Source organism: Panthera uncia, chromosome C2 (genome assembly GCF_023721935.1).
Source record: "Panthera uncia isolate 11264 chromosome C2, Puncia_PCG_1.0, whole genome shotgun sequence".
In the NCBI taxonomy this organism is placed as follows: Eukaryota; Metazoa; Chordata; class Mammalia; order Carnivora; family Felidae; genus Panthera; species Panthera uncia.
Window position 1 is genome coordinate 37,655,572 of NC_064810.1, and position 27,154 is coordinate 37,682,725.

Below are 27,154 nucleotides of genomic sequence, written 5' to 3' on the forward strand. Positions count from 1 at the left end.
ATTAACTTAGAATTTGCTTCTTTATGTACTATTGACAGTGTGCTAGGTTCTTGGTGGTCAGTCAATGAAAGCATTCTTGAAATGTGTGAAGCAAGGACAGCCCGTAACTAACTGAGGTCAACTGAGGCCAACAAGAGTCAAGACTCAGTTCATTTGATTTTGAGTTTGGTAATTCCTAATCTAGACAGGGAAAGGTTTGAACCGTTTTTCTCTAAGTACGTGAGAAATGGAAACATGGAAGGAATAATGGCAGCTTCTCTGTCGGCTATTTAAAGACAGGGTCAAAAGAGCCATCTTTGCAGGCTATTGAATAATTGCTCTTCATTAAAGTGACTTTCACAGCAATAAATTAGCAAATTGTTTCCATTTAACTACTGAAACTAACCTAAATGGTTTTCAATCACTGATACTGGTTAGAAATAAACTTGGCAGACTATGAAGAGTATTAGTTCAACAGAATAGAGGAAAAAAGATCATTTAAGGGACTTTTATTGAATACTGGTGGGTGGGAGGAGAAAAGGCCTCTTGGAAAATGATGTGAGGATAAAGGGGGAAAAAAGACTGAAGATACTCAGAATTTGAAGAAAAGAACTTCAAAAATGAACTGTATTACATTAGAAAGAGTTCATTGGTTTTTCAGAAAGAAAGAAAAACTTTATTTATGCTATATATGTATGCAATACTCTCAACAAGAGACATCCAAGGTAGCTTTTCCAGTGGTGTTCTATAAATGTTTAACACCTGGCTCTGTGGGAAAAAACACTGACTTGAGTTGTTTGCCAATTTCCATAGTGAAAAGATTCTCAGTGTGGTCCATTTCCAGCTACCAAGGCATGTCATTTAGCAAAAGAGAAGAGTTGACTCTCCTGAGCTGATATGACTCAGCTCTAGCATATCACAACTTTTACTTGAATTTCAAGTGTTCCTTCAATTATTAAAAATAGATGTAAAAGGGGACACATGGATGGCTCAGTGGATTGAGCATCTGACTCTTGATGTCAGCTCTGGTCATGATCTCACGGTCTTGGGATTGAGCCCCATATCAGGCTCTCTGCTGGGCATGGGGCCTGCTTCAGATTTTCTCTTGAGATTTTCTATCCCTCTGCCACTCTTCCCCACTTGTGTGTTCTCTCTCTCTCTCTTTCTCTCAAATAAAAATTAATGAAAAAAAAAAGATATAAAGTTCTACATGCAGCTTTGAATTGTTTGACTCCAAACTCTATGCTTGTTTTATAAGTTAGTCAGAATTAAGTTCACTTTATTTTCAAAGCATTTTTTTGGTTAAGCACATGAGGTTTGAAGACAAAGTGCAAGAGTTCAAAACCTAGCTGCTGTGCTTTCTAGCTGTGTGGCTGTGGGCACATTATTTAAACTCTCTTTGCATCAGTTCCCACATCTTCAAGACAGAGATAACAACAAGGTTGACATGAAACGTAAATCACTAATAAAAGAAATGCACTTAGAATAGTGCCTAGAATATTGTGAAGGCTCAGATAAGCTTAGCTTTATTTTTCTTACATTTACCATTGGCTTAGTGCTTGTGGAGGATGAGATGATAGAGGAAGGGTACTGTTAAAATGGATGTTGATGCAAGGGAACTTGGACCAGGAAGGGAAGGTAATATATTTCCATTTCAGAGGTCTGTCTACCTAAAAGGGCTTAGTTAGGGCTTATTATACTTCATATCCAAGAAAAGTTATTATCTTTTATGCTTTTCCCCTTCTGGAGCATAAATTTGGCACAGTCTGTCTTTTTATGTTTCACTTTGGGGGCTGACAATGGTATTAGATGTGTCCGTTCTAGACCACAATCTGTTATATCTTATGTACACTCCTCGTGATTTTCAATTAGAACTTCATAAAAACTGTCTTAAGATATTCTACTAATAAGGGTTTTGAAATTTAAATTTTCCATATATATATATTTTTTTTCTTGGTGAAGAATCAGTCTCTCCTTCTGCCCCTCTATTTTGACCATGAACAAATGCTACAGACTTGAGTTATTCTGGTCATTCTACTGTCACAAGTTCCCCTACAAATGCCAGCCTCTACCCTGCGAAGATGCTTCATTTTGGACAATGAGCACCCACTAGGAGTTCCAACTCACAATACAGAATGTTAAGCAATGCAGCTGATTCAAAGATAAGGAAGACAACCTCATCACCTGCCCTTTAATTAGCCTGGGAACAAGTAAAGGAGACTGATATTTATGCAAATAATGAAAGGGAATAAATACAAGGAGGGGAGGAGGAAAGTGAAGGACATAAGCTGCCTGGAAAAATAGAAAAATAGCCAGCTTCTACAATTCTAAATTGGAAGTTTGTTTCCTTTAAAGATGATCATAAACTTGTTTGATAAGAATAACTCCTCTGAAATCTAGGATGGTGCTGAGCTCAGCCAGAGAAAGGATAATTTTACAGTAAGGCCCCAAATGGTATGACCAAAGCATCTCACAAATTCTCACAGATAGGAAAAAAATAACGAGTTATATACCACACCTACACTGCCTTCTCCCTTGCTATCACACCCTCTCCCAAAGTTTCTGAACTCTGCAGTCTCCTTAGCAAGTTTCTCTTCCTCTGTGCATCTTTCAGATGTTGATTCATACAAGGCAAGGCATGTAGTAGGTCCTTCAAAATATTTGTCTGATGATTGCATTGCAAATGAATCCTTAATTTGGTAACACACTAATTTTTCTAATTGGAAAAATTGTTAACTTCTTTGGAAAGACTCTCTGAAATGGAATTAAATGACAAACTTGAGCCACAAGGAGTTAAAAGAGAAAAGTAGCAGTTAACCTGATGCTCTCTCCAGGTTATAACCAGAAGTAAAAGGCAATTCAAAGCTTGAGAAGAAGTTTGCCTACAAAACTGGCTTTTGAATTGATTTTGGAAACCACATATCCTAAGGGTATTTAAGATTAGTAGATTCTCCACATGAGTTTGCTCTCTATTGGGAAAAACTAAATTATTTGACTGCAGGGATTTTAGGCTGCAGGTCCCAGGGAATAGAAGTCATAATACTTTAAAGTCAGAATCTACGTGGGGAGAAGATGGAGGGAAGCTGTCCTAATCTCCTACCTGAAAGGACAGGCGTAGGTATACTAGTGTATATACAGTACAGTATATACAGTACCTGGCATGTAGAAGACCCTAACAATTATTACTTTCTTTCTTCTATAGACCAGTAAGGAAAGATTTACTAAGGAAATTATTGTCCAAAGTAAGTTTTGAATAGGATAGGATATTTAAGAGCACTTGCTATTGACATCCTCTGTTATTTGATTTTAATGTTATAACTGAAATTTATGAGGGCATAGCTCGGCTAGGTATGGAATTGGAAATTTCACTGTCAAAGGGTTTACTCATTTATTTTGTTGTTGTTGTCTAATTCACACTTAAGCAAATAGTGACAAAGTTACTATGGCTCAGCAGCCCTTGTGGAAAAATAAGAATAAAATTCTCAACTTTCAGAACAAACTCCAAATGGTTCATTGACTTTGTTTCACCATGGAAAATCACTTAACCTCCCAGTGTCAGTTTACCCATCTGTGAAATGAGAAGGATAAGATTTTCTTATGGGGATGTTTTGAAAATTATTTTGCAAATGTAGTGGATGAAATTATTGCAAGCATCACTGCTCTTTTTCCACTTCTTTAAAGAAGCAGACAATATTATTTATGTACCAGTTGATAGTCAAATTGTTATCTGGGGTGAACTGTGTATTCTTATTAGCAGCTGTGGGCTTTTTACTACTTAAAGAATCCCACCTCCCCCAGCTTGTTCAATTTATGTGTTACATCAATGCCTGGGAATTTGAGCAAAATATCTTAAAATCATTCTGAGCTTCATATTTATGAGCTGCTCATCTGATAACTCTGGTAATTATTCCTTCTTTCTGTTTTAGCTCATGTTTTCTCTTATGTGGTTTTCGCCTCACCTCACTTCACAAGATTGATAGTTCTCCACGTTTCCCTGCTAGAGGTCACCTCTGAGCTGAAGGCAAAACACATCCCACTCTGGCTCCTGTTGACTTTTAAGTCAACTATCAAAGAATTTATTCCAGACATCTCCTAACCTCAATTTAAAAACTCCACCCTAAAGATTACAGGGAGATATCCTGGGGAGTTGCCATAGTGACTCTAAGAGGTTGGCATTGAGAAGACAAAGCTACTGATATCAGATTTTATACTTGATAGGCTTAATTATATAACATGGTCATGAACCTCTGTGCTTGTGTCACTTAGGTCTGGAAAGAAATTTTCCCCTTCAGGCTCTTCTGTCTCTTACGGTGCCAATCAACAGGCTTCTTGGTAATAAGATCCTTTATGCCAATAGCTCCAGCATAACCTCAAGTGGTGCTTGTAGTAATGATAGAATCATTACAAAACGAAAGAAGAAAAGAGAAATATATTTCATGGGTGTGATTAAGTCATCATAATGTTCTTGCATATGTAAATTATCCTTGACTTAATGAACTACCTTGCTCACATAATAGTATTTTAACCTGGCTCTGGAAAGTCATTTTCTACCCATGTTGATAATTGCTACTGGATTTGGCAGAGCTCATCTCCAGATCACTTACTAGAGTGAAATTTATGTATTATGTTTCCATGTGCATGAGTTTTGTTTTAACTATTAGAAGTGTTCTTACTAAGTAAAGTTATTATATGAATTATCTTAATAAATTAGTATGATACTTAGGAAGATAGGAAACTTGATTATATTCTAATGATCTGATTTGACAAGGGTCATTTGAAATATGTTTTTTTTTCTTGATTATAAAAGAAATATATATTCATTGGGGAAATCAGGAAACAAGAAAAAGGAACAAAGGGTCACTTGAAATACAGGGTTTTTTTTCTTGATTATAAAAGAAATATATATTCATTGGGGAAATCAGGAAACAAGAAAAAGGAACAAAGGAGAATATTATCACTTCTTCTAAGTTAATCTCTTTAAGACTTTGATGGATATTCCACAAGATGAACACTTCTTGAAAAATACTTACATTGTTCTCCCCAACACATTTTGTGTTTCTAAAAACAGCTGCATCTACAAGAAGCTCTGATAAAATAGGATTCTTTTTTTTTTATGTTATCAGAAATTGAATCTAAAGTTCCGGTATCCATATTTCATAGACTTTATTCAGGATTATAAAAGCTACCAGGGAAGTGTCTTATGTGTTTCCTCTCCTGCATTAGAGAGTTCAATTCAGCCAAAATTATTCCAGTGCCTTATCTTCAAAGATGACTAGAACCACTCCATATTATTAATGCAAGGCCAAAGGAAATTAATGACAATCATGTTACTATTTGCATATAAATCTTCATGTGTGCCTAGGAAGAAAAGACGGTTTTCTGGAACATATAAGGGAGTATGAAGGAGTCTTGTCCTCTAATTAAGGACTTTCAATTATTTTTTTTCTGTCTTTTTGTAATATATAGTTATGTTGTTTGGTTGGTTTAAATTTTATTTGGAGTAAGAAGTCCAACATAGTTCTTGGGAAGTTAATCATTTTATAACTCTCATTTAATCAACATTTTCTTTAATCCCCTTTTAGGCAGTCAAGGGCAGTTTCCACTAACACAGAATGTAACGGTTGTTGAAGGTGGAACTGCGATTTTGACCTGCAGGGTTGATCAAAATGATAACACCTCCCTCCAGTGGTCAAATCCAGCTCAACAGACTCTGTACTTTGATGACAAGAAAGGTGAATACATTTTCTTTTAAATGTTTTAATCATATTCTGAAATATCCTAATTATAATGAATTTATTTTTCTAAGATGATTCAAATTATTCGTTTTGATTACAAAACTGCCGCTGCTTGTATTTAAACATGTTAAATATTAAATACTTTAGTTTGCAAGTCATAAACACTAAAGATAACCTATGTCAACTTTTTAATAAAATAAACAGTTACAGTTCTATTTCAAAAATCATTTTATGCCTTCTCTTAACCATTATATTCTCTTTAGATATCATATTCCTTCATTCTTGTAATTGCCTTCTGTATAGATTAAATGCTTTTTCCTCACTCTAGGTAATATAATTTTTTTTTAATTAACCTTAGTTTAATATATTTACAAGATGCTGTATGATTTTGGAAAGTTTTGTGACATTATTCTTATGAATGGTCTTGAAAGTAAGAATTGTAGAAACCATTCCCATAATAAATTTAAGTATCTGCATGTTTCAAAATAAACTGAAATTAAAAAGCTGTATTTACTTCAAGTTGAGTTAGACTTCATTAATTAACTGGGCTCCTAATTGGATGATAGGTTTTGATTAAACTTTTTTGGAAAGTAATGAAATTCATAATATTTAATTCAAGCAAACAACTAAAATTATACACTGAATTTCCAAGCCTTCATCCATTATTATAAGTGCTGGGGTGACGTGGGGGGGAAACGAGTTCATGAACTATAACAAAAATAAGGAGCTGTTGCTTTAGATTATTTAAATTATATAGAATATAAATATCTATATATCAGCTCTTCAACATGGTCTTAATATCTGGATTTCTTATGAATCTGTGTAGATAACAGTAAGAAAATTTGAAATCAGCTCCATTTTAATGATTAAAGTGTAGTCAAATTAGTCCAATAAATGTGCCCATTCCCCCTAAGATAGAAATTCACTATGTTTTTTACCTCACTGTAGTTTTTCTCTTTGATGTACTCCAAATTTAAAATGAAAATTTTAATTATTTTCAACTTTAATATGTAATGAAAGATTGGCTAAAAATCGAATTTATTGACTCAATTTTTTTTTTTTGAGGTTTCCTTTGTAAAAGGCGTTAGAGTTAGTGAACAAACAGATAAAATATCTGCCCTTATAGGGACATACGGTCCAGTAGGGGACAGACAATAAACACATGAACAAAATATATTTTAGAGTACATTGTTAGGGGACAAGTATTCTCCATCTTGATAGATACATAGATGCATAGAGACATTATAGCTATCTACAGAGAGAGAAGGACAGAGACAGAGAGACAGAGAGAGATGGAGAGTGAGAGAGGAAGAGTGAGACTAAAAAACTGGCTCGAGTGATTGTGGAAGCTAGCAAGCCTAAAATATGCAAGGCAGGCCAGCAGACTGGAGACCAGGAAAGAGTCAATATTGCAGCTCAAGTCTTAAGGCAGTCTGGAGAAAAAAATCCCTTCTTCCAGGGACCTCACATGTTTCCTCTTAAGGTTTCAACTGATTGAACAAGACCACATTATGCAGGCTAATCTGCTTTACTCAAAGTGTACTGACTTCAATGTAATCTCATCTAAATATACCTTCACAGTAATATCCAGATTGGCATTTGACCAAATATCTGGGTACTGTGGTCTAATTAATTAGTTGTCACATAAAGTTAAGTATCACAGAAGGTCAGGCTAGCATTTCTATAGAAGTATATTACTTAGAAAGAGTTTTTATTTATTGTTTTATTTTGCTATTTAAAAGACAAATGCAGCAGATATCACTAAAGGCCATATTTTCATAGAAGCACAAGGAAGGGGCTAAATGTCTCACAGTCATGTGAGATTTAAAGTTAATATTGTCATTTAAAGATTGTGAGTTAAATATTGACCAGACTTAAAGCCAATGGGTTGACTCCATATTTATATTTCTCATGTTTTGATTAAGAGTGTTTGATGTGAAATCATTCATGTTTAACAGGGACTTGTAGTAGTAGACATTTCTTTTGTTTTTTTTTTGTTTTGTTTTGTTTTGTTTTGGTACTTTAAGAATATTTTAGAGAGTCTGAAAATGAATTTTAAAGCCTTCATCTGCTAAACACTCACTATAACAGTATTAATACAATTTTAATTCCTATTAATATTATTGATTATTTAATGCTTCTTATTAAGGACTCTTTTATCCCATTTAGAAGTTTTTAACAGATTTTATGAGACTAAAATATCTCTTTGCAATTTGATAAATATGAGAAATATCTAATGCAATAGTTTAAAGCTTAAAGAAAGTATATTATTCAAGAGTAAAAATTTGATTTTGTGAATTAATTATTTTACAATTTCATAAATAAAACCACAAAAAGTAGTTTGTATCTCAAGTATATTCAATAGGAATGAAAGTTGTATAAGTGAAAATGAAGCTTAAAGACTTTTGATTTCACTGGTTCTTAGTAAAAAATATATCTAAGTTTTATCATGCTAATATTATGTAAGCTTTATATTTGGTTTTAAATCTACTAGTGCTTTTGGGGTAGTGATGGCACATCTCCTTGAAAAAAATGTGTCAGTGTTTACTTTTCTTTGCTCCTTTATGGTGTTTGGAGGAATTTGTGATTGCTGTTTAAAACCAGTGATCTCTGTTGCTTTTCAAAGAATGAAGTCACAGTGGTTAAAAAAGAAAATATATAAGAGTCACACAGAGACTCAACAAACTCTTTTTGCTTTTAATATTAGTTGCTTACAAGTATTTGTAAATAAGTATTTAAACATATATGCCCAAATATAAGGTGACATCAATTTTAAGAAAGTCTCTTGTTTTCTCAATGGTATAAAGCAAGAGAAAATGTTTTGGGGGCCACAGTCCTTTAAAGATAATCATGGAACAATGAAATATATACTTAAAACTATTTAATTTGTTGATCTGATTATATGTGCATATTTAAACTAAAAGAAAAACATATATTCATTTAGAGACATTGCTTTTCCATCCTGGCATTTAAGGAAATCATCTTACTTAGCAGTGCTTTTTCAAAGTGTAGGATGTTATCAATGAGAAATTTGTCCCAAGAAACAATTATGATTTTTTATGACACCAGAACAATTTTTTGTTGTTCATTCATCCTGCAGGAGTATAATAATGACCTCCACGATGTAACAACATATTGTCCTGCTTTTTAAGGATATTTTTGAGAGTCATGTTTACAGTGACATCTACAGTGGTGAGGTCAAATCCTCAGGCACAAAAACAAAATCTATACAAAATGTCTTTGCCTCCTCTTACAGTGATTCTATAAGTTATCCTTTATAGAACATCTAAAACCAGAATTGATTCAGGGTATTTCAAGCTAATGTGTTAGGATCTTGTTGAAAAAAAAAAAATGCTTGTAATACAAGAAATGCAAAGACTTAGAAACAAGGCAGCCCCTCTTTCCTGAGGGATAATTATGGTGAGAAAAAAATCCATCATGTTATATTTGGGATATATAGCAACATATTCCTGCATCTTATTGCCATAAAATCGCAATATCTGATCATATGAGTTGTTGTAGTGTGAACTTGCTTTATTTTATTTTTTTCTTTACCAATTGCTATGATAGCTTAGAGTCATGTTGAAAAAAGCCTCCGTGTGTGTATGTGTGTGAATGTAGTATAGCCAGTTTCTAGTTTTGATATTAGATTGTTTCTAATTCTAACCCTATTATGGTTTTAAAAATCTGTTGCAACAGAATAACAGAAAGTTGTGCATAAAATACCCTTTCATGAGTGGCAGTCTAACGTGTGTTCCCTCACAAGTCATTGGTTCAGTTCCTTTGTGATGTCTCAGTGGAAGGGATCTTTGACAGTGATGTCCATCAAATGCAAGAGTTTGAAAATGAAAGCATTTTTTGACGATGCCAAATCACGGTTTGTCCCACATCATCTTTTTGTCCACATTTACCCGCCTCACTTCAGTCCTAAAGCTTATCTTGAGCAAACAAACATGCTACATTGTGCCAGAGCCTAAGTACAGAAGCTGAGCATGGGTTAGCATGACTGGAGTAACACACACATGCTGTGCAAGTGACAACTGCTCAGGAGAACAATAGAAAAAATGAGTGATTGTCTGTGTCTCTGATTGCACCACCTTTTGCAGGTGGCTGCTACTGTTACATAAAGGCTCCCTCCTTAATTCTGTGCTTATTTCTGTCTCATATTATATTGCCTATTGTTTTCAGGAGCTTTCAAAACAGAAGTTTTGAAGGGTATACAGTATCACAGTGTTTTAATTGTGTCTCAGGTGCTTTTAAAATGCAGCTGAGGTTGGGGCGCCTGAATGCTCAGTAGGTTAAGCCCTGACTGATTCCTGCTCAGGTCACGATCTCACCGTTGGTGGGATGGAGCACTGCATTGAGCCCCGCATAGGGCTCTGCACTGAGAGTGCAGAGCCTGCTTGGGATTCTCTCTCTCTCTCTCTCTCTCTCTCTCTCTCTCTCCCCTTCCCCTGCTCTCTCTCTCTTTCTCTCTTTCTCTCAAAATAAACTTTAAGAAGTGCAGCTGAAGTTGAAAAGCTTTGGGTTAAGCAAGTAAATTTTCACAAAAGTTCTGTATCCCTAAACTTAGGTTTTTGTACTGACATAGGTTATTGAGAAGGAAGGGAGAAGAGGAAAGAGGGCAAGTGGCCCAGAAGAATGGAACAGGTGCTTCTCATTGACACTGTCACTGCTGCTATGAGCACCAAAACATGTTCCGAGAAGTTTTTCATGCTACCTGAAGACACAGGTCTGGAAGGGTCCTTCCAGCCTATGAGGGTTGAACAAAGAACTCAGGATGGCAGCCCATTGGCCCAGTTCAAACTGGGAAACCTTTCTTGTTTATTTGGAATTATTAGCTAAAGAAAAACACGCTGTGAGTGGACAGTTGTTGGTCAGCTAAAGGAGAATTAAGCTGAAGCCTGTTCCTGGTAGTCTCTGTAAGGGAGGTTAAATGTGAATATTCAGGAACTCTTCTCAGATGGAGATAGGTGTGTGTGTGGCGGGGGGTGGGGGGGGGAATTGGCTAAGGTGAAACTAATATCATAAGATTTCTCATTCAGGTAAAATAAGGGGGAAAGCAGTGAATTCAGCAATAAAAACTCGGGCTTTTGCCACCTTGCGCACATTTAATATGATCAGTAGCCTCCTCATTTACAAGCGGAGAACTAAGGATCAAACTCTCAAGGAAAATTGTCCACAGACATTCGGCAAATGATGGGTAGTGAAGACATTTGAATCCAGGTATGACCTCTGTGTCAGTTTTCACCAGAATGCCCCTGAGAACAAAGGCATCTGGCACCCGGTCGGGTTAAGTATAACGCAAGTGGCCTCTACCATTGATATTGGCAGCTGCCTTTTAGTTAAAGAGCAGGAGTTCCTTTCAAAATGTTGAAGACACACATAGAGTAAGACAGAGGGATAAATTATAGTCAGCACTGCCCAAGAGAATTTTCCATAACAAGGACAGTGTTCTATATCTTTGCAGAACAAAATTCTGTAGCCAGCAGCCACATGTGAATATTTAAATTTAAGTTAAATAAAAATTAAATAAAATCAAAATTTAGTTTCTCAGTCACACTAGCCACATTTCAAGTACTCAACAGGCATGTGTGGCTAGTGGTTACTATTTTGAAAAGCACAGTCCTAGATGTTGATTCACTCTTTAGATGCCGTAATAGACCTCATGCAATTCCAGTCTCAGCTAGTAGAATATGTATTTTCCAACGGAGACAACCCTAGGTCATCGTGAAAATGTATTGAATATTAAATAAACAAATTTTTGCTGTGTAAGTTGCATAGCTTTAATGGGAACATTGCATCAGACACAGGAGTCAGATCTGGCTTCTAATCTTGCTTCTGACCCCAATTAGCAGAGTAATAAAAGGGGTTCATCGATACGTGACCAAATCAGAGGTTCCAGTGTTTGGATCAGAACTGCATTTTAAACAATTTCCCTGTCTACTTTCTGTGTATCTGAACACCAAAAATCATTAACCTATGAAGTAAATATTTCATTACAATTCCATTTCATTTCTGCATAGTTGCTATATGAAGCCTTTTTTCTATAACACTTAAGAACCTGCAGATCTAAATAGAAAACAAAACTCAATAGGATGTTTTACAGGTTCTAATGGGTCAGAGCAACCGAGACTAGACATAGCTCATTCATTCACTTGCTATGTATGTCCTTCTTCTCTTTCTTCTTGCAAAAATCTTACCACATCTGATATTAATAGTAGGTAAGCATTTGGAATAGAGTGGATATAAGGAGACAGAGAGAATAGGGAGTGTTGTTCATTGACACACCACAGGAATGCTGTGTGGCATTTGGCAATGGAAATGAAAAAATCAATTAGATCATTGCGTGTGTTTCTCTGCAGGTGTGGGGGGGGAAAAAAACAATTGAAGTACTACAATCTGATCACTTAATGCTCAGGAAAAAACACTTCAATTCCTTCCTATTATTGACAAAAAATACCTTGGACAAACATCTCCAGGGGTGCATAGTATATGCATTAAACAGACATATCTCTACGTGCTTGTATTTGTTTTATATAAAAATGTAAAATACATAACTTTTTGTGATATTTCTCTTCACAGTAACTTTGTTTTTTTTCGATTATGTTTGAATGATTCTCAAATATTTCTTGAAGGAAATTTCATAACTAAAGGAATGAAAATAAAATTTTACTAACGGCGTAACCAAAAATCACTGGTCTTAATTATCTAATTATTCTGCCGATAATCTTACATTAATATTGGGGGCAGTGGGAGAGAAAGAACATGAATAAAGTGTCTTAGAACAAGGAGTGATAAGGAGAAGAAAAATGAGATGAACCTCAAATGAAAGCACAAGATTTCCTGGCTCCATGCCAACCAGTACCACCTGACAGTGTCTATACCCACGACTGGTTTCCATCAATGTGACAGACTTTAAAATATTAAAAATTAACTCAATAACGCAGTTATTAAAGTGGTCAACATTACCCTTCTTTTTGCTTTCTTAAAATATTTTTTTCAAATAATATGTATAAGTTACAATAAAGACATGGAATTAATGATGACAACTTAAAGGTACACAATACAAATTTTTAAAAAACCTTTAGGTTTACATTTTCTCACTGTATTCACAACAACCCTGTACAGTGGGCAGTCCCATTTTATGTATAAGGTCCCATTTTATATATGCAGATTTGAATAACTTGAGTAGTAAATGACAAGACAATGATGAGCCTGAGTTTTCTTGGGATGAGCCTAATTCACTTTATGCTGGATCATTCTGGTAAGGACTTCATTTTATTGTGGGTTTTTTTTTCTTAATTTCCTGTGGAAATTATCACTTCTTTTAGGTCTTTACTCCCAAGTCAACTTCTTTTTTTTTTTTTTAATTTTTTAATGTTTGCTTATTTTTGAGAGAGAGAGAGAGGCAGGCTGCAAGCAGGGGGAGGAGCAGAGAGAGAGGAAGACACAGAATCGGAAGAAGGCTCCAGGTTCTGAGATGTCAGCCCAGATCCTGCCGTGGGCTCGAAACCACGAACTGTGAGATCATGACCTGAGCCGAAGTTGGTCACTTAACCGACTGAGCCACCCAGGCGCACCCCACCAAATCACCTTCTTAGTAGTAGATCTCCTGAGCACACTTTATTTCATATTTCAACTCCATCATACCACAGTCATTTCATATGCGTTAGCAGATTTTCTAGCAAATGCATGCATATTAAATGAATATGAATCAAGTTACTATTAAAAAAATATAGTCGAGGTAATAAAGAATGAGCACACTATTTACAGATAGGTACAGGCATATGTAAAGGAACTGGTCAAGATAATACAGCACCCAGGAGCTAGCAATGGTAAGAAACCAGCCTACCGTTGGGCCTGAAAGGGTGATGAAAAAGCAAAAGCTATGATTGTGAGAGGAAGCTTCTGATTAGAAGCTATAACTGATTTGGAAGGGTGGCCTATAGAAATATGTCAATTGCTCTCTGTTTCTTCCAACCTTCTGATACCTTGACAATGCTTTCCATGGTCTGAGCCCAAATGGAATCCGTAAGTCAAGGGATCCTGGGTAGTTTACTCTCTCAGAGCAAAGAGCAGGAAAAGAAACACATATATCTGGAAGGATATGCAGGAAGTAACCATCGCTACTTATCATGCACAAAGTTCTTCTTATCCAGTTTTCAGTAAAGACAATTTCTATGGAAAACTTTGCATCACTTTACACTCACAACTACCTTCAATAGAATTATTTCTTTTGGGGAAAAATAAGTAATAGTATTGTTTCCAAAACATATTAATTTTTTCAGTGTTATATTCCTCAAATTTAATATATATATTAAACTCTGTGCTAATAGATATTTGTAAAGAAACAATTTCCTTTCACTTAATCTGCTAATGACAATGCCATTATTGGAAATTTTCGTTAAGCATAAGCAAAATCTTCAGTTGTACATAATATACTTTTTTAATTTGTTTACTCTAGTGTAGTTTAAGTCCAGCAATTTCAAGAGAAACATAGATAACCACATACACTATAAATTTTACTGGTATAGGGTAGATTAAGTTATAATAGCATCAACATTTGTAACTTGGACATTCAAAAGCACATATGTATGCCTGAATGCTTTCAGGAAATGTTAATTCTTGGATATTTTGGAATTCAGCATACTTTCCATAATTGATATTATATTTTAGAGAAAACTAGGTTTTACTAATGTTAATACTTTTTTATAATGCTTTTAGTTTTAAAATAAAAGTGAAATATAATACAAATCAATTAGGTAGTTGTAGGTCTCTGAGATTGAGCAAATTCCTGAACTAAGTGCTCTTAGTTATTGTACATTGCACTAACATTTTTTTAGCAAACCCTACAAAGAGAAGAATATTCAAAATATTTTATTCTAACTTCTGGTGATTAGCTTGTGTGTTTATCTAGCCATTCATTCAATAAATATTTGCTAACTATCTAAAGTGTGATAAGTACTATGCCTGGTTGTTTATAGTTATTGTAGCTCTTTGATTTTTTAGTAGTCCTTTCCATGTTGAATAAGAGCTACTCAAAAGAAAGCTTGTCTTGGTTAAAGTTAGATTCCCTTTATCTTCTAATTATATATGTTTCTGGGAACATATTTTATAAGTATATTAATATATTAGTAAGATATATAGAGTCAGTACATAGTCAGGATTTATTAAAATGATCATAAACCACCTGAGGAATACCACTTTTATGATGATGGCAGTAGAAGTGGGATGATGGCTAGAGTCAGGTTAGGTGGATAGTCACCACCATTGTGTCATCTGTTTCCATCTCCCAAAGCAATTTAAAAAATGCAAACAATGACCAACCAGGTTTTGGGGAAATGCTTTGGTATCTTTTATAGTATTTCAGATCCTCAATTTGGAGAATTAATAGTTATTAAAGAAAGGAGGTTTTCACTAAGTGCCCTTATTCTATAAATGTCTAAGCAGATTTAATACTTAAAAAAATTTCCAAGTCACAATTTTAGTTCTATTCTGTGAAACACCGTGATGTCCCAGGAGTTATACTGGGCGTTGGAACTACGAAAGTAAATACAATATGGATTTTGACCTCAAGTAGCAAGTTGTCATGTACCATCTATATATAGAGATGGTGGATGATGTAGGGGGAAAGTATTGGGTCAAGCATTCCACAGGTAGGTAAATACAATTCTACTTATTTCATAGTAAGCCTCATCACTGAGGAGGTGAAATTCCAAAATAATTGGTAAATATGTCCTCCATGAGCCTAGGGAAAAATCATTTCACTTGAAATACACATGACTGAAAATATACTATTTGGATAAAATGAATTTATTTAAAGAAACAGTTGTAAATAAACTATTATGTATTATTTGTCAAATATGTGAAGTAATGGTATACTGCGCAGAGAACTAATTTCCTGGTGACATACTGATATGGTCTCTATGTTGAACAGCCTTTGAATCAGGATCTGATTCACAGACCATGGAAAATGTAAGGTGTAAGATATCCTAACATTTTTAAGTAAGTTTCAAAATAACATTGACATTATAATTCTTAGTAAGTACAAGAAAATCACAACAGTATCAATATATACTGTCCATAATGTATAAATTTAATTCTGTTTGTACAATTACATAATTTTGGCTTATGCCAATATAATTCTATTTAGGTAAAACATAGTGTTAAAAGTTTTACTATTTAGGAACACCTGGGTGGCTCAGTCGATTAAGCATCCAACTTTGACTCAGGTCATAATCTCACGGTTTGTAGGTTCAAGCTCCATATTGGTCTCTCTGCTGTCAGCACAGAGCCCACTCTGGATTCTCCATCCCCCTCTCTCTCTGCCTCTCCCCCACTTCCTCTCCCTCTCTAAAAATGAATAAACATTAAAAAAAAGTTTTACTATTTAATTTTTAGTGTTTTTTTCCCATTCTATGGTTTTCTTAATAATTTATAACAGACTTTAAGACAGTAATATCCCCACCTGTGATGAATCTACATTGTAGAAATGGTGCTAATTATTTTTTTTTAGTTTGAGACTGATGAAAATTTAGCCCTAGAACTAACGTAAAGATTATTGTACTCAAAAACATAGTCAACTGCATTTGTCTCTCCTAGTTTCAAAATCCCAGTAGAGAGAAATGGATTGGTTCAGCTAACATTAGGTGCTTCCACTGTGCTTTGCAGTGTAACTAGGGCTGGGGCAAGCAATCACTATAATTTACATCTACATTCAGTAAATCTCACATTCGATAGGTTCAGTGTGTGGAATCTATGTAGAATATTCTTCTCTCTTGAAAGAATCACTTTTTATGAAGAGAACTTCAACATAAAGTACAGAACAAATAAGGAAACTCTATTTCATATATTACTACTTGGATGCCCCTAATTAGAATAGCCTCTTTTTAATCCCACTGAGCTTTTTAATGTGTGTGTGTGTGTGTGTGTGTGTCTAATTCTTTTTGGTAGGCCCCACGCTGGGCATGGACCCTGACACAAGGCTCAAACTCAGGACCCTATAATCAAGACCTTAGTTGAGATCAAGAGTTCGAAGCTTAATCGACTGAGCCACTCAGGGACTCCCCCAGTGAGTTTTTTTAATAAGTAAACTTGGGAGTATTGATCTAAGTACCAAAAAGTAAGACATAAAAACAAACAGCCATTCAGTAATGGTGATGCTAATTTAAAAACTATTAGATTATTGGTTTTTTGGTGGAGTCTTTAGGATTTTCTATATATAGTATCATGTCATATACAAATAGTGACACTTTTACTTTTTCGGTACCAGTATTTATGTTTTTTATTTCTTTCTCTGATGTGATTGCTGCTGCTAAGAGGTTCAGTACTATGTTGAATACAAGTAGTAAGAGTGGAGATCCTTGTCTTATTACTGATCTTAGAGGAAAACATCTGAGTTTTTTATCATTGAATATGATGTTAGTTGTGGATTTTTAATATATGGCCTTTATTATGTTGAAGTACATTCCATCTAAACCTACTTTGTTGAGAGCTTTTATCATGAATGAATATTGTACTTTGTCAAATGTTTTTTTCTACATCTACTAAGATGATCATATGGTTCTTATACTTTTTCTTATTACTGTGATATATCACATTGGTTGATATGCAAATATTGAACCACACTTGCATCCCTGGAATAAATCCCACTTGATCGTGGTGAATGATTTTCTTAATGTATTATGGGATTTGTTTGCTAATATTTTGTTGAGGATTTTTGCATCTATGTTTATCAGAGATATTGGCCTGTAGTTTTCTTTTTTTTTGTTGTCTTTGTCTGGCTTAGGTATCAGGGTAGTGCCAGCCTCATAGAATAAATTTGGAAGCTTTCCTTCTTTTTTTATTTGTTAGAATAGTTTGAGAAGAATAAGCATTAACTCTTCTTTAAATATTTGGTAGAATTCACCTGTGAAGCCATCTGGTCCTGGACTTCACTTTGTTGGAAGTTTTTTGATTACTGATTCAATTTCATTACTAGTAATTGGCCTCTTCAAATTATCCATTTCTTCTTTATTCAGTTTTGGAAGGTTATATGTTTCTAGGAATTTATCAATTTCTTCTAAGTTGTCGAGTGTATTGTGGTTTAAAATGTTAAGGAATATGATCTACTTTTCAAGTTATTCATTTGTGCTTTTTGTAATTAATTTTGGATATTTCCCATATTTATAAAAACCAAGTGTTTTTCCTCCGTCATACCTCTTCAGGTAACATTTCTCCACGATCAAAAAGAATAATACAATTTAGAAATAGCTTTTAAAATAATAAAGATTTTAATGTATTGTTTTATACTGTGTGAGCATGAAGAGTTATAAATTAGTATAGGCACTCAATTTTCCTTAGTTTATTATTTCTTCAGTCCCAGCAGACTCTCGTGAGCAATCTTTGGAAATAGCAGTAAATGAGCATTTTGCAGCACTGTGAAGTGTAGGAGGCAGTGTTATTTTAGTGCCAAAGTGTGGGTGTTTGTCAGAATTAAGTCTCCTGGTTTTATGCCTATCTATATTAAGACTAGACTGAAGTGAGTAGACTGAAGTACAAATGGAAAATGGGAAGGAGAAATGCTGAATGATTGGTCTACATGTTCTGTAGTATTCACATTTATGTTTTAGAAAGAAAGGTAGTAGTATATATCAAGACAGACTTTCTTCTGTTGGACTTTCAAAGCCCCTTCAAATACATGTAGCCAACTTTTCTTCTGATGCTGAAAATTTCATGCCACGAGATGGGATAGCCTATTTCCTAATAGTGGATTGTGATAAAAATATCTCCCAGGAGGGGCGCCTGGGTGGCGCAGTCGGTTAAGCGTCCGACTTCAGCCAGGTCACGATCTCACGGTCCGTGAGTTCGAGCCCCGCGTCAGGCTCTGGGCTGATGGCTCGGAGCCTGGAGCCTGTTTCCGATTCTGTGTCTCCCTCTCTATCTGCCCCTCCCCCGTTCATGCTATGTCTCTCTCTGTCCCAAAAATAAATTAAAAAAACGTTGAAAAAAAAAATTAAAAAAAAAAAATATCTCCCAGGGAACCATATCTATGCTTTTCTATGGAACTGACCATTGTTTATTATTTTTTTTCTTTTTTTTTTTTTTTTTTGTATCTTAAAATCCTAACTCATGAACTTTTGCAAACATGATAGAAGTTGGTTGGCTGAAGTTTATAGGCTTGATAGTCAAGGAAGCCGAGTTTAAATCCCAGTTGCATCATGGATTTGTGTGTGATCATGAACCAACCTTGACCAATTATGTAAACCAATTTTAGTTCCAGCCTAAATGCCTCTAGAGGCCAATGTGTTGTGGAGGACCACCTGCTGCTATGTCCAAATTTGCAGGCTGGAACTCTTCTTAGAGTTTATTTTGAGATTTTTGACATGTTGGAAAATCAAATGCTGCAGCAACAACAACAAAAATCTGCCGTTGAAATCTTAAGCAATTTCATTTTAACAGGAATTTGAGATTGTAAATACTATACTCTCTTTAGACTGGAAGTGGCTGTGGATGGGTAAATACCGAAAAAAAGCCTTTTCATAAAACAAAAATGTATTTAAGTGATGATATCCAGCCTCATTCTTTCCTGGGTGCTACGACTATGTTGAAGATGAAATATGGAGGCTGAGTTGCTACTGTAAAGGCTTTGGGAAAAGGGACCTACATTAGGGAAAGAAAACTTAGGAAGAAAAGAAGGGTTCTCTCCCCTTCCTGCCTCACTTTATTTTATGTTGAGTGTAAGCTCTAAGGTGTAAGATATTAACAAAGAGATGTGGGGCTCTCCCACCTGCACAACTGCCACTGAGTTTATGTGAAAAGAGTGGCAAAAAGTCACAATGGAAGCCATTCCTTGTATCTCAATTCTGGCAGCTACTTTAATGACTTTGTTGTCCCCTTCTACATAGTGACTAGATATCTAGTAAGTCAAAATGTACATTTGTATTTTGTTTATTACCTCCTCACTAAATACTCTCACTGGTTCTAAGAGTATTTGAACTCCTTTTAGGTTTCTCATTATACAACCCTGAATTGTCTACAAATAATTGTGATTCTGCTTTAAAATGGCCATAGCTCTACTTTTATCTTTTGTTTCCTGCTTTATTATGAGCTCGGTATACATTTTTTTTTTAAACAGAGAAAAAAAAAGTTTAGTATTTGAAGAGCTATTTACACTAAATGGAAAATAGAGGTAAGGAAGTAGAGAGGAAGAAAATATTTGAAAGGTATTCAAGCAAGGGATTAAGTGACTGAGCTTGGTGATGTGATCAAACAACCAAAAATCAATCTCTAGTTTGCGAACAAGGAGCAAAGTAGCCTAATTAATTATGAGTAGCCATATGATTGATTATGTTATTAATCTAATATCACCTATGTATGTGATGTCATAGAAGGCATAGAATGTCAGAGAAGGCATTACAAAAGAAATTAATTATAATTCTTAGTTTCTAAGGGATCCTAAGATTATAGATTCAAAATAATTAGTGTTTCATTTACTCTATCTTTCTGGTTTGATACAATATATATCAAACTACTATAGGTAGTAGAAGGGAGAGGAGCAGGTTTTTGTTATTGTTGCATGCACAGGGAATTAAGGTGTCCTTTCTGCAACTTTCAGACGAAGGTTCTACACGTGGAGCTGCAATAGTGACCACAACAGACAAACTAACCTTATTCATGGAGCTCAGTCAGTGCTTCTCAAATCATCTGTGGCAAGAGATGTTTTTTCCCCCTAAATCAAGATTAAGTGATTCTTTTGTAAAGTACAAAAAATGGATTATCAAAAAAATTAAATAATAAAAATAAAAATGAAATAATACAAAATGCAAGTCCCAACTTTTTATTATTAGGTTCTACAACCATAATATATGAGAAAAGAAAAGAATTTTAAAACTGTATGCCTTCACTGAGTATGAGTATATTAGGAACAATGCAGAGAATTATTAATATACTTGTATTTTTTTGTTATTCTAAAATTAGAACTAAACAAAAAGTTATGAATAGAAACTGCTCATATTAAAGACCTACATGCATAGTTTGAATGAACATTATATATATCAATTGTTTAAATTTTAATGTGACACAAACTTGCTTCCTGCTTGTTAATTTGTCTAATCTCTTTGGATTGACTATAGCATTTCTTGTAAGGGATGATGTATAATCTAAACTTTTTCCATGTCTTATATTAATAGCAGTCATAGAGGAGAAAAGACAGGTATGTTAACAGGATGGAAAAAGAGATTTTGAAGCAATGTCAGCAGTCTTAAGATATTCATTTTAAACTCTATCCAAATGAGGCAAGTTTTGCTACATTTTCAAAATTAATCTTCAGTCCTTCATTAGTATACAGTTCCAGTATGTATCCTGTAAAGTTATATAATTAAACATATTTTGATGAAAAATATTGATTTCAGGATCCATGAATTTCTATACATGGGTCTTTTTTAATGGGATATACAATTCAAAATGCCCCATCAATATTGTAAAATGGTCTGTAATCACTTTTTGCAAATGTCAAGATGATCACATACTTTACTGGTAATTGCACATAGTGTATGGATCATGTCGTAAATAATTATTCTTAACAAGAAACTCTATTCTTCCAAGCTTCTAACTTTTAGGTTTTGGCCTTCAATCTTACCTGCCATTGCAAAAAAATGTTGCATTCCCTCCTTGCAAGAAGTATTAAGATCAGTGAAGACATAAAATATTATCAGACAAATAAAGATGACTGGCTATCTAACTCACATATTTAAAATTTGGGAATGGGCTGATTTTTTTTTTTTAATCTTCAAACATTCTCAACAAAAGATTTTACTTCTACAACTTTCGTGCCTCAGTATATAGTAGAGTTGTTTATAATCAATCTCTATCTGTGTATCATAAGAAAAGAAAATAATCTTGGGGCACCTGGGTGGCTCAGTCAGTTAAACCAGCTCTTGGTTTCGGCTCGGGTCATGATCTCACAGTTCTTGAGTTTAAGCCCCATGTCCGGCTCCACTGGTGACAGTGCAGAGCCTGCTTGCGATTCTCTCTCCCCCTCTCTCTCTGCCCTGCCCCACTCATTCTCTCTGTCTCTTTCAAAAATAAATAGGGGCACCTGGGTGGCTCAGTCAGTTAAGTGTCCAACTTCAGTTCAGGTCATGATCTCATGGCTCACGAGTTCGAATCTCACGTTAGGGTCAGAGCCTGGAGCCTGCTTCAGATTCTGTATCTCCCTCTGTCTCTCTGCCCCTCCCCTGCTTGCACTCTGTCTGTCTGTCTCTCTCTCTCTCTCAAAAATAAATAAACATAAATAAATAAATCAACTTTAAAAAGAAAAGAATCTTGCATTTAATACATTCACTTTAACATCATTCACAGATTTCATTACACTGCTAAGAACCCTGATATTCAGCTGATATTTTTATTGTACAGCAATGCTTTCTTGATGAAGAGAGTAGCACACTGGTTTATGGTCTGCATTAGCTCCTTAATTAGAATACTGTAAAATGTTTCCCTGCCATTATAGCTTTCCCATTTACTTCTACAAAAAATTTAAGCCACAAACCAAATTTGTTGAGACAGATCACACACTTGGAAGTCATGGCAATGTCATATTGCTATAAAAGTTTCTAAGCATTTATTCTCAACTTCTGTAGTTATCTCTTTGCAGGTAAGTAATAAACAGTTTGTAACTGGCACTTTGAGAAGCACTGTTGTGGAAGAAGTGGCGATAATGCCTACTTTGAGGAGGTGTGGTTAAGATTACCAATAATCCCAGAAAAGTGCCTACCAAATAGTAGACATTTGACTTAAAAAAAAAAAAAACAACTATTAAACTGCATTATACAATTATACTCTATTTTAAGCAAATCTATAGTTGCAGGAAGGAATAAATAAAACACTATGTGAACATTCTTATGGAGAAATGTATTTGTCTATCTATACCTATGCATCTACGTGTACACATATAATGGAATGGGTATATACTTAGGAGCACCTCCTATAAGAAAAACTAACAAACTGCTAGAGAGTGGTGACAACATAGGCGGAAAAAGTATATCAAATTAGGGAGATCATAAAAAACTCAAAACAAGAGATGGATTTTGAGATTGGCTTAAAAAGATGACAGAACAAGTTGGGGCAGTTTAAGACAGTATTGAAATCTTTCTATGTATTTTGCTGTTGTTCTCCTATCCCGGCACATTTTTCTTTATATAGAATGTACTGGGAAAGAATGGATAGTCTATTTTGACTGACAGTGCTTGAAAAGCATTAACTCATATAGTACTCACAATGGAGGTAATATTATGTGCCTTTTAAATTTAAGGATACCAAAGCAGAGACAAGTTCAGTAACCTGCTCAAATTTGAAATGTGGGCAATGATATAACCCGAGACAGTCTGACCTCCCTTATAGCCTATGCTCGCTGATTACAATGTTCTCTCCTGGGGAATAGATGGGAGCTAAGAATGGAAAAGTTAGAATGAATGCATATGGGGAAGATAATGGACAGAGGGTCTTTCCAATGAAACCCAAAGTGAGCACAAGGTATACTGTGAAGGGTGATTGCAGAAAGGAGGTATGACTATCCTGTGCCCTGGGAGGATCAAGCTGGCATTGCTGTGCATTAGGAATTAGAGCTAAAAGTAGGGAAAAGAAAGCAGGATGGAGTCTCATTTCATTCCTTGGTTAGGTCTAAGGGTATATAGGAGGTGAAAATCAATTGCAAGTTTAAATTGTTTAAAAGTACCTAAAAAACTCACCCTGAATGTGAGAAGCAAGACCATCTAAGGAAAGAATGCTGTGCATACCTCATATGTTACTTGTGCTCTTGGGTATTTGCCTGCTGAATGGAGTAGCAGTCTTTCCCATACCAAAGGGGGCCGGGTAATTCAATTGAGAAGCAGTAAGAACTGAAACCAAGAAAAGAAAGAGAAATTGTTAAGAAACTCTGAGAACTTTGAATTTAAACTGGAGATAAACTGAGTTAATGTATAAATTAGGGGAAGGCCTGGGTAGGAGTCAGTAATATCATTGATAACTCAGGTCTCAAATATCTGTGAATATGCTGCTCTAAACAGAAATAGGGACTTTGTGAGGAGATGAATGTGAGGAAAGTCAAATTGGTTGAAAATGGGGAGACTAACTGTTTTTGAAAACTTTCAAAAGGAGGCGTACTTTGTATTGAAAGTTATGATTTGTATACATGAATTCATGTATGATATAAACTGAGGTATATTTGGTTTGGGAACCAAATATATATACCTGCATGTGTATACACATGCAGGTATATATATTTGAGAACAATATAAAACTAATAAGCATTTAAAGTAAAATCACCCTGAGATGTAGTCAGATCACAGCAGAAAACTCATGACACCATCAAAAGGTTCAAATTAAGAGGGTTACATAAAGGTACCGTTACAGAGGTGTGGGAAGGTTTGAGGGAACCAACAAGAAACCAGTGAGTCAGGGACCAATATGTGAGAAACTCTTCCTAAGCCTGAAATGACGTTGACCTCAGCTGTCACCAGACATGCAGCCACTACCAGAGCCAAAATGGCACCTTACCTCTCCCTTCTACCCCACAGTCTCTTGCCTTTGCCTATCTTTGGCTGAATGTAATTTTAAGTGGACAACAGGGGTGCTGTGGCAGTGTATTCCATGGGAGTCAGCTGCTCCGGCCATATAGAGAACAAGGGGTGAAAATGGTGAAATCAGACACAACCATAATGACTAACAAAATTGTTCACTGAAACATCTTTTCTTCTTTAATGCTTTTCTTTTTTAAAAAAATGTTTATTTATTTTGAGAGAGAGAGAGAGAATGAACAAGGGAGGTGCAGAGAGAGAGGAGAGAGAGGAGAGAGAATCCCAATCAGGCTCAGCATTGTGCAGAGCCTATGCAGGGCTTGAACCCTCAAACCGTGAGATCATGACCAGAGCTGAAATCAAAAGTCGGATGCTTAACCGACTGAACCACCCAGGCACCCCTATTCTGAAACATCCTTAAAAAGAACTATCTGTAGGATTTGGAATATATGTTTGCTAATGTTTTGTAAATGACATTTTCTAAACAATCTCTAGAGTCACTGTGTGCAGATACTTTCAAGTAGTAGGTCAGGTATCAAAGCTTACTCTTAATGCTCTAAATGCTTCTTAGCTGTTTTCTTTACTGATGAGAAATATGTATTGTATTCAGAATTATTTAGAGTATCAACTATTTTAATTAATAATTTACAATCCCAGTAATATATATTTGCACCTAAAATAATATAGCTTAGAGATTGGTTTTATAACTATATCAAGAGAGCATAATTACTAACCTGTTGTTTTAGTGCATGTTTTCATAGCAATTTAGCATAATTAAAAAAACTTATCATTCTGATATAACTCATTTATTGTAAATTTTGAAAGTATATTATCAATTACTTGGAGAATTGTAGAGCACCAAAAATTACTCATGGTATATGTCTAATAATTGGCAAGCTAGACTCTACTTTTTGTATAAAGCTACCCACTGTACTGTTTAATGAACAAACACATTTAGATTTAATGATTACTTTGTACTATACTTCTATTAAAATAATGACAAATTTCATGTGCATATTTCCATCATGAAAATATAATAATGAAATTAATGGTTTTCCTGATTGTAGAGTTTTAATTTTTTTCCAAATAATTTTTAGAACATTCTTTCATGATAGCATACATACATATAATAGGGATTGCTTTAATAGACAGAAATTGTTAAGGGAAAGTATGAAATATTTCTTCTTTCTCTCAATTGCAAAATTAAAAGATTCCCCCTACATATTCCAAATGACACTTGGAAAATGAAAGATGGGGGCCAGAAAAGAATAAACACTTAAAAAAAATTAAACCATGGGGTATTTCTGGAAGATTTATAACTATGTTGGCTCATTGATTACTCAGATGGCAGAAAGATATTCTCAGTGTGTGCTCTTTTATCCTAATGAAAAAGGCTATTAACCCACCTCAGAATGTATATTGAAAGTTTTATTTTTGTTCAGTGCAGAGCTCTGTTTAACCCATTTGGAGAATAGGCCTCTACTGAAAATTAGCAGCCACTTTTGAAGAAGTATGACTGAAACAATTACAAATCAAATGGAAATGAGAACTGAGATAGCATTGTTATACTCTGATTGCAGGATAAATGCAGTCAGGAACTATTGAATTCTTTGTGGTCCAGAGATTATGCAGAAAATTCTAATTTTGCTAAGTTATCCAAATTGACCCCAAAATGGAAGGTCATATAAGCAGGCTAGAAACTACATCAGGGATGCCAAAAAGCACCATTAATACTGCCGTTTCAGTGACCTTACAGTAAGAGTATTAAGGAAATCACAGTAGGTTTCATTGAGATCATTCTTTTATTGAATAAAATCGAACATTTAAGTAAATGAATAATCATTTTTGGACAACATAATATGAAAATATATGATCATAAAAACTTGATGGCCTTCCAGCAGTGCTTGTGGAAATTGCAATCTCTTACAAATGTTATAGTGGGTGGTAACTCAGTAGAAAATTATGATGGCTGTCTAACTTGTGGTACATTTCATTTCTAAGACATTTCATAAAATATGCATTTTTATTACTTTTTCAGGTACATGTAGTAATGTATATATACTGCATTGTGTAGTGGGCTGTGTAGATTCATAAAAATACTGTATTTTCTCTAGATCAAAAATCTGACTTTAGAAATCCAAATGATTCTCAGTAATTTGGCAATGAGGAGATTATTTTATGTATAGAAAGCTTAATTATTTTCAACCTGTTTTATCACTTTAGAAATACCACTTGCTTTATTGTGTAAATAAATAAATAGTAGACTCAGAGGCTGCTGAAGGGATAATTGATCAGAGAGGTTCACTTGAAATAGCTTCACAAGAGAAGTCTTCCTGAGGCTTATTTTAAAATAAGTGTTTAGAAGGAGTAGTGAATGGCTCTGTGCTGTAATTTTCCCAAATACATTTAACCACGTAAAGAAATCTGTATGCATTTCTACCAGGGAATTTTGTAGTACTTGAGCACCAACCATCTGTAAAATTTCTACTTTACAAAGAAAACAAACAAAATTGCTATGAATGTCAAATATTTCTGTTTTTTTAAGTTTATTTATATTTGGACAGAGAGTGCATGAGAGAGAGAAAGAGAGAGAGACAGAGAGAGAGAGAGAGAGAGTGAGCGAGCATGCATGTGCCAGGGAGGAGCAAAGAGAGAGGGAGAGAGAATCCCAAGCAGGTTCCACACTGTCAGTGCAGAGCCCAACATGGGGCTCAGTCTCACGCACAGCAAGATGGGCCAAACCAAGAGCTGGATGCTTAACCCATAGAGGCACCCAGGCACCCCAAAGATTTCTTAAACAAAGGCAAAAAAACAAATTAAAAAATCATACATTTAGTACTTTCCCTTTGACTTCGTTTAAAATGAGATAAGTGTTTTATTATA

General features: G+C 34.9%; 1 protein-coding gene across 1 annotated transcript in view; it reads left to right on the forward strand.

Moving 5' to 3' along the window:
- The first annotated feature begins 1,577 nt into the window (after positions 1-1,577).
- The window catches only part of CADM2 (cell adhesion molecule 2), a 262,063-nt gene continuing 236,486 nt past the window's right edge, over positions 1,578-27,154 (forward strand). The window contains exons 1-2 of the mRNA XM_049628005.1: positions 1,578-1,617; positions 5,562-5,711. Coding sequence (XP_049483962.1) covers positions 1,578-1,617; positions 5,562-5,711 — 190 coding nt within the window. The remainder of the gene's footprint in view (positions 1,618-5,561; positions 5,712-27,154) is intronic.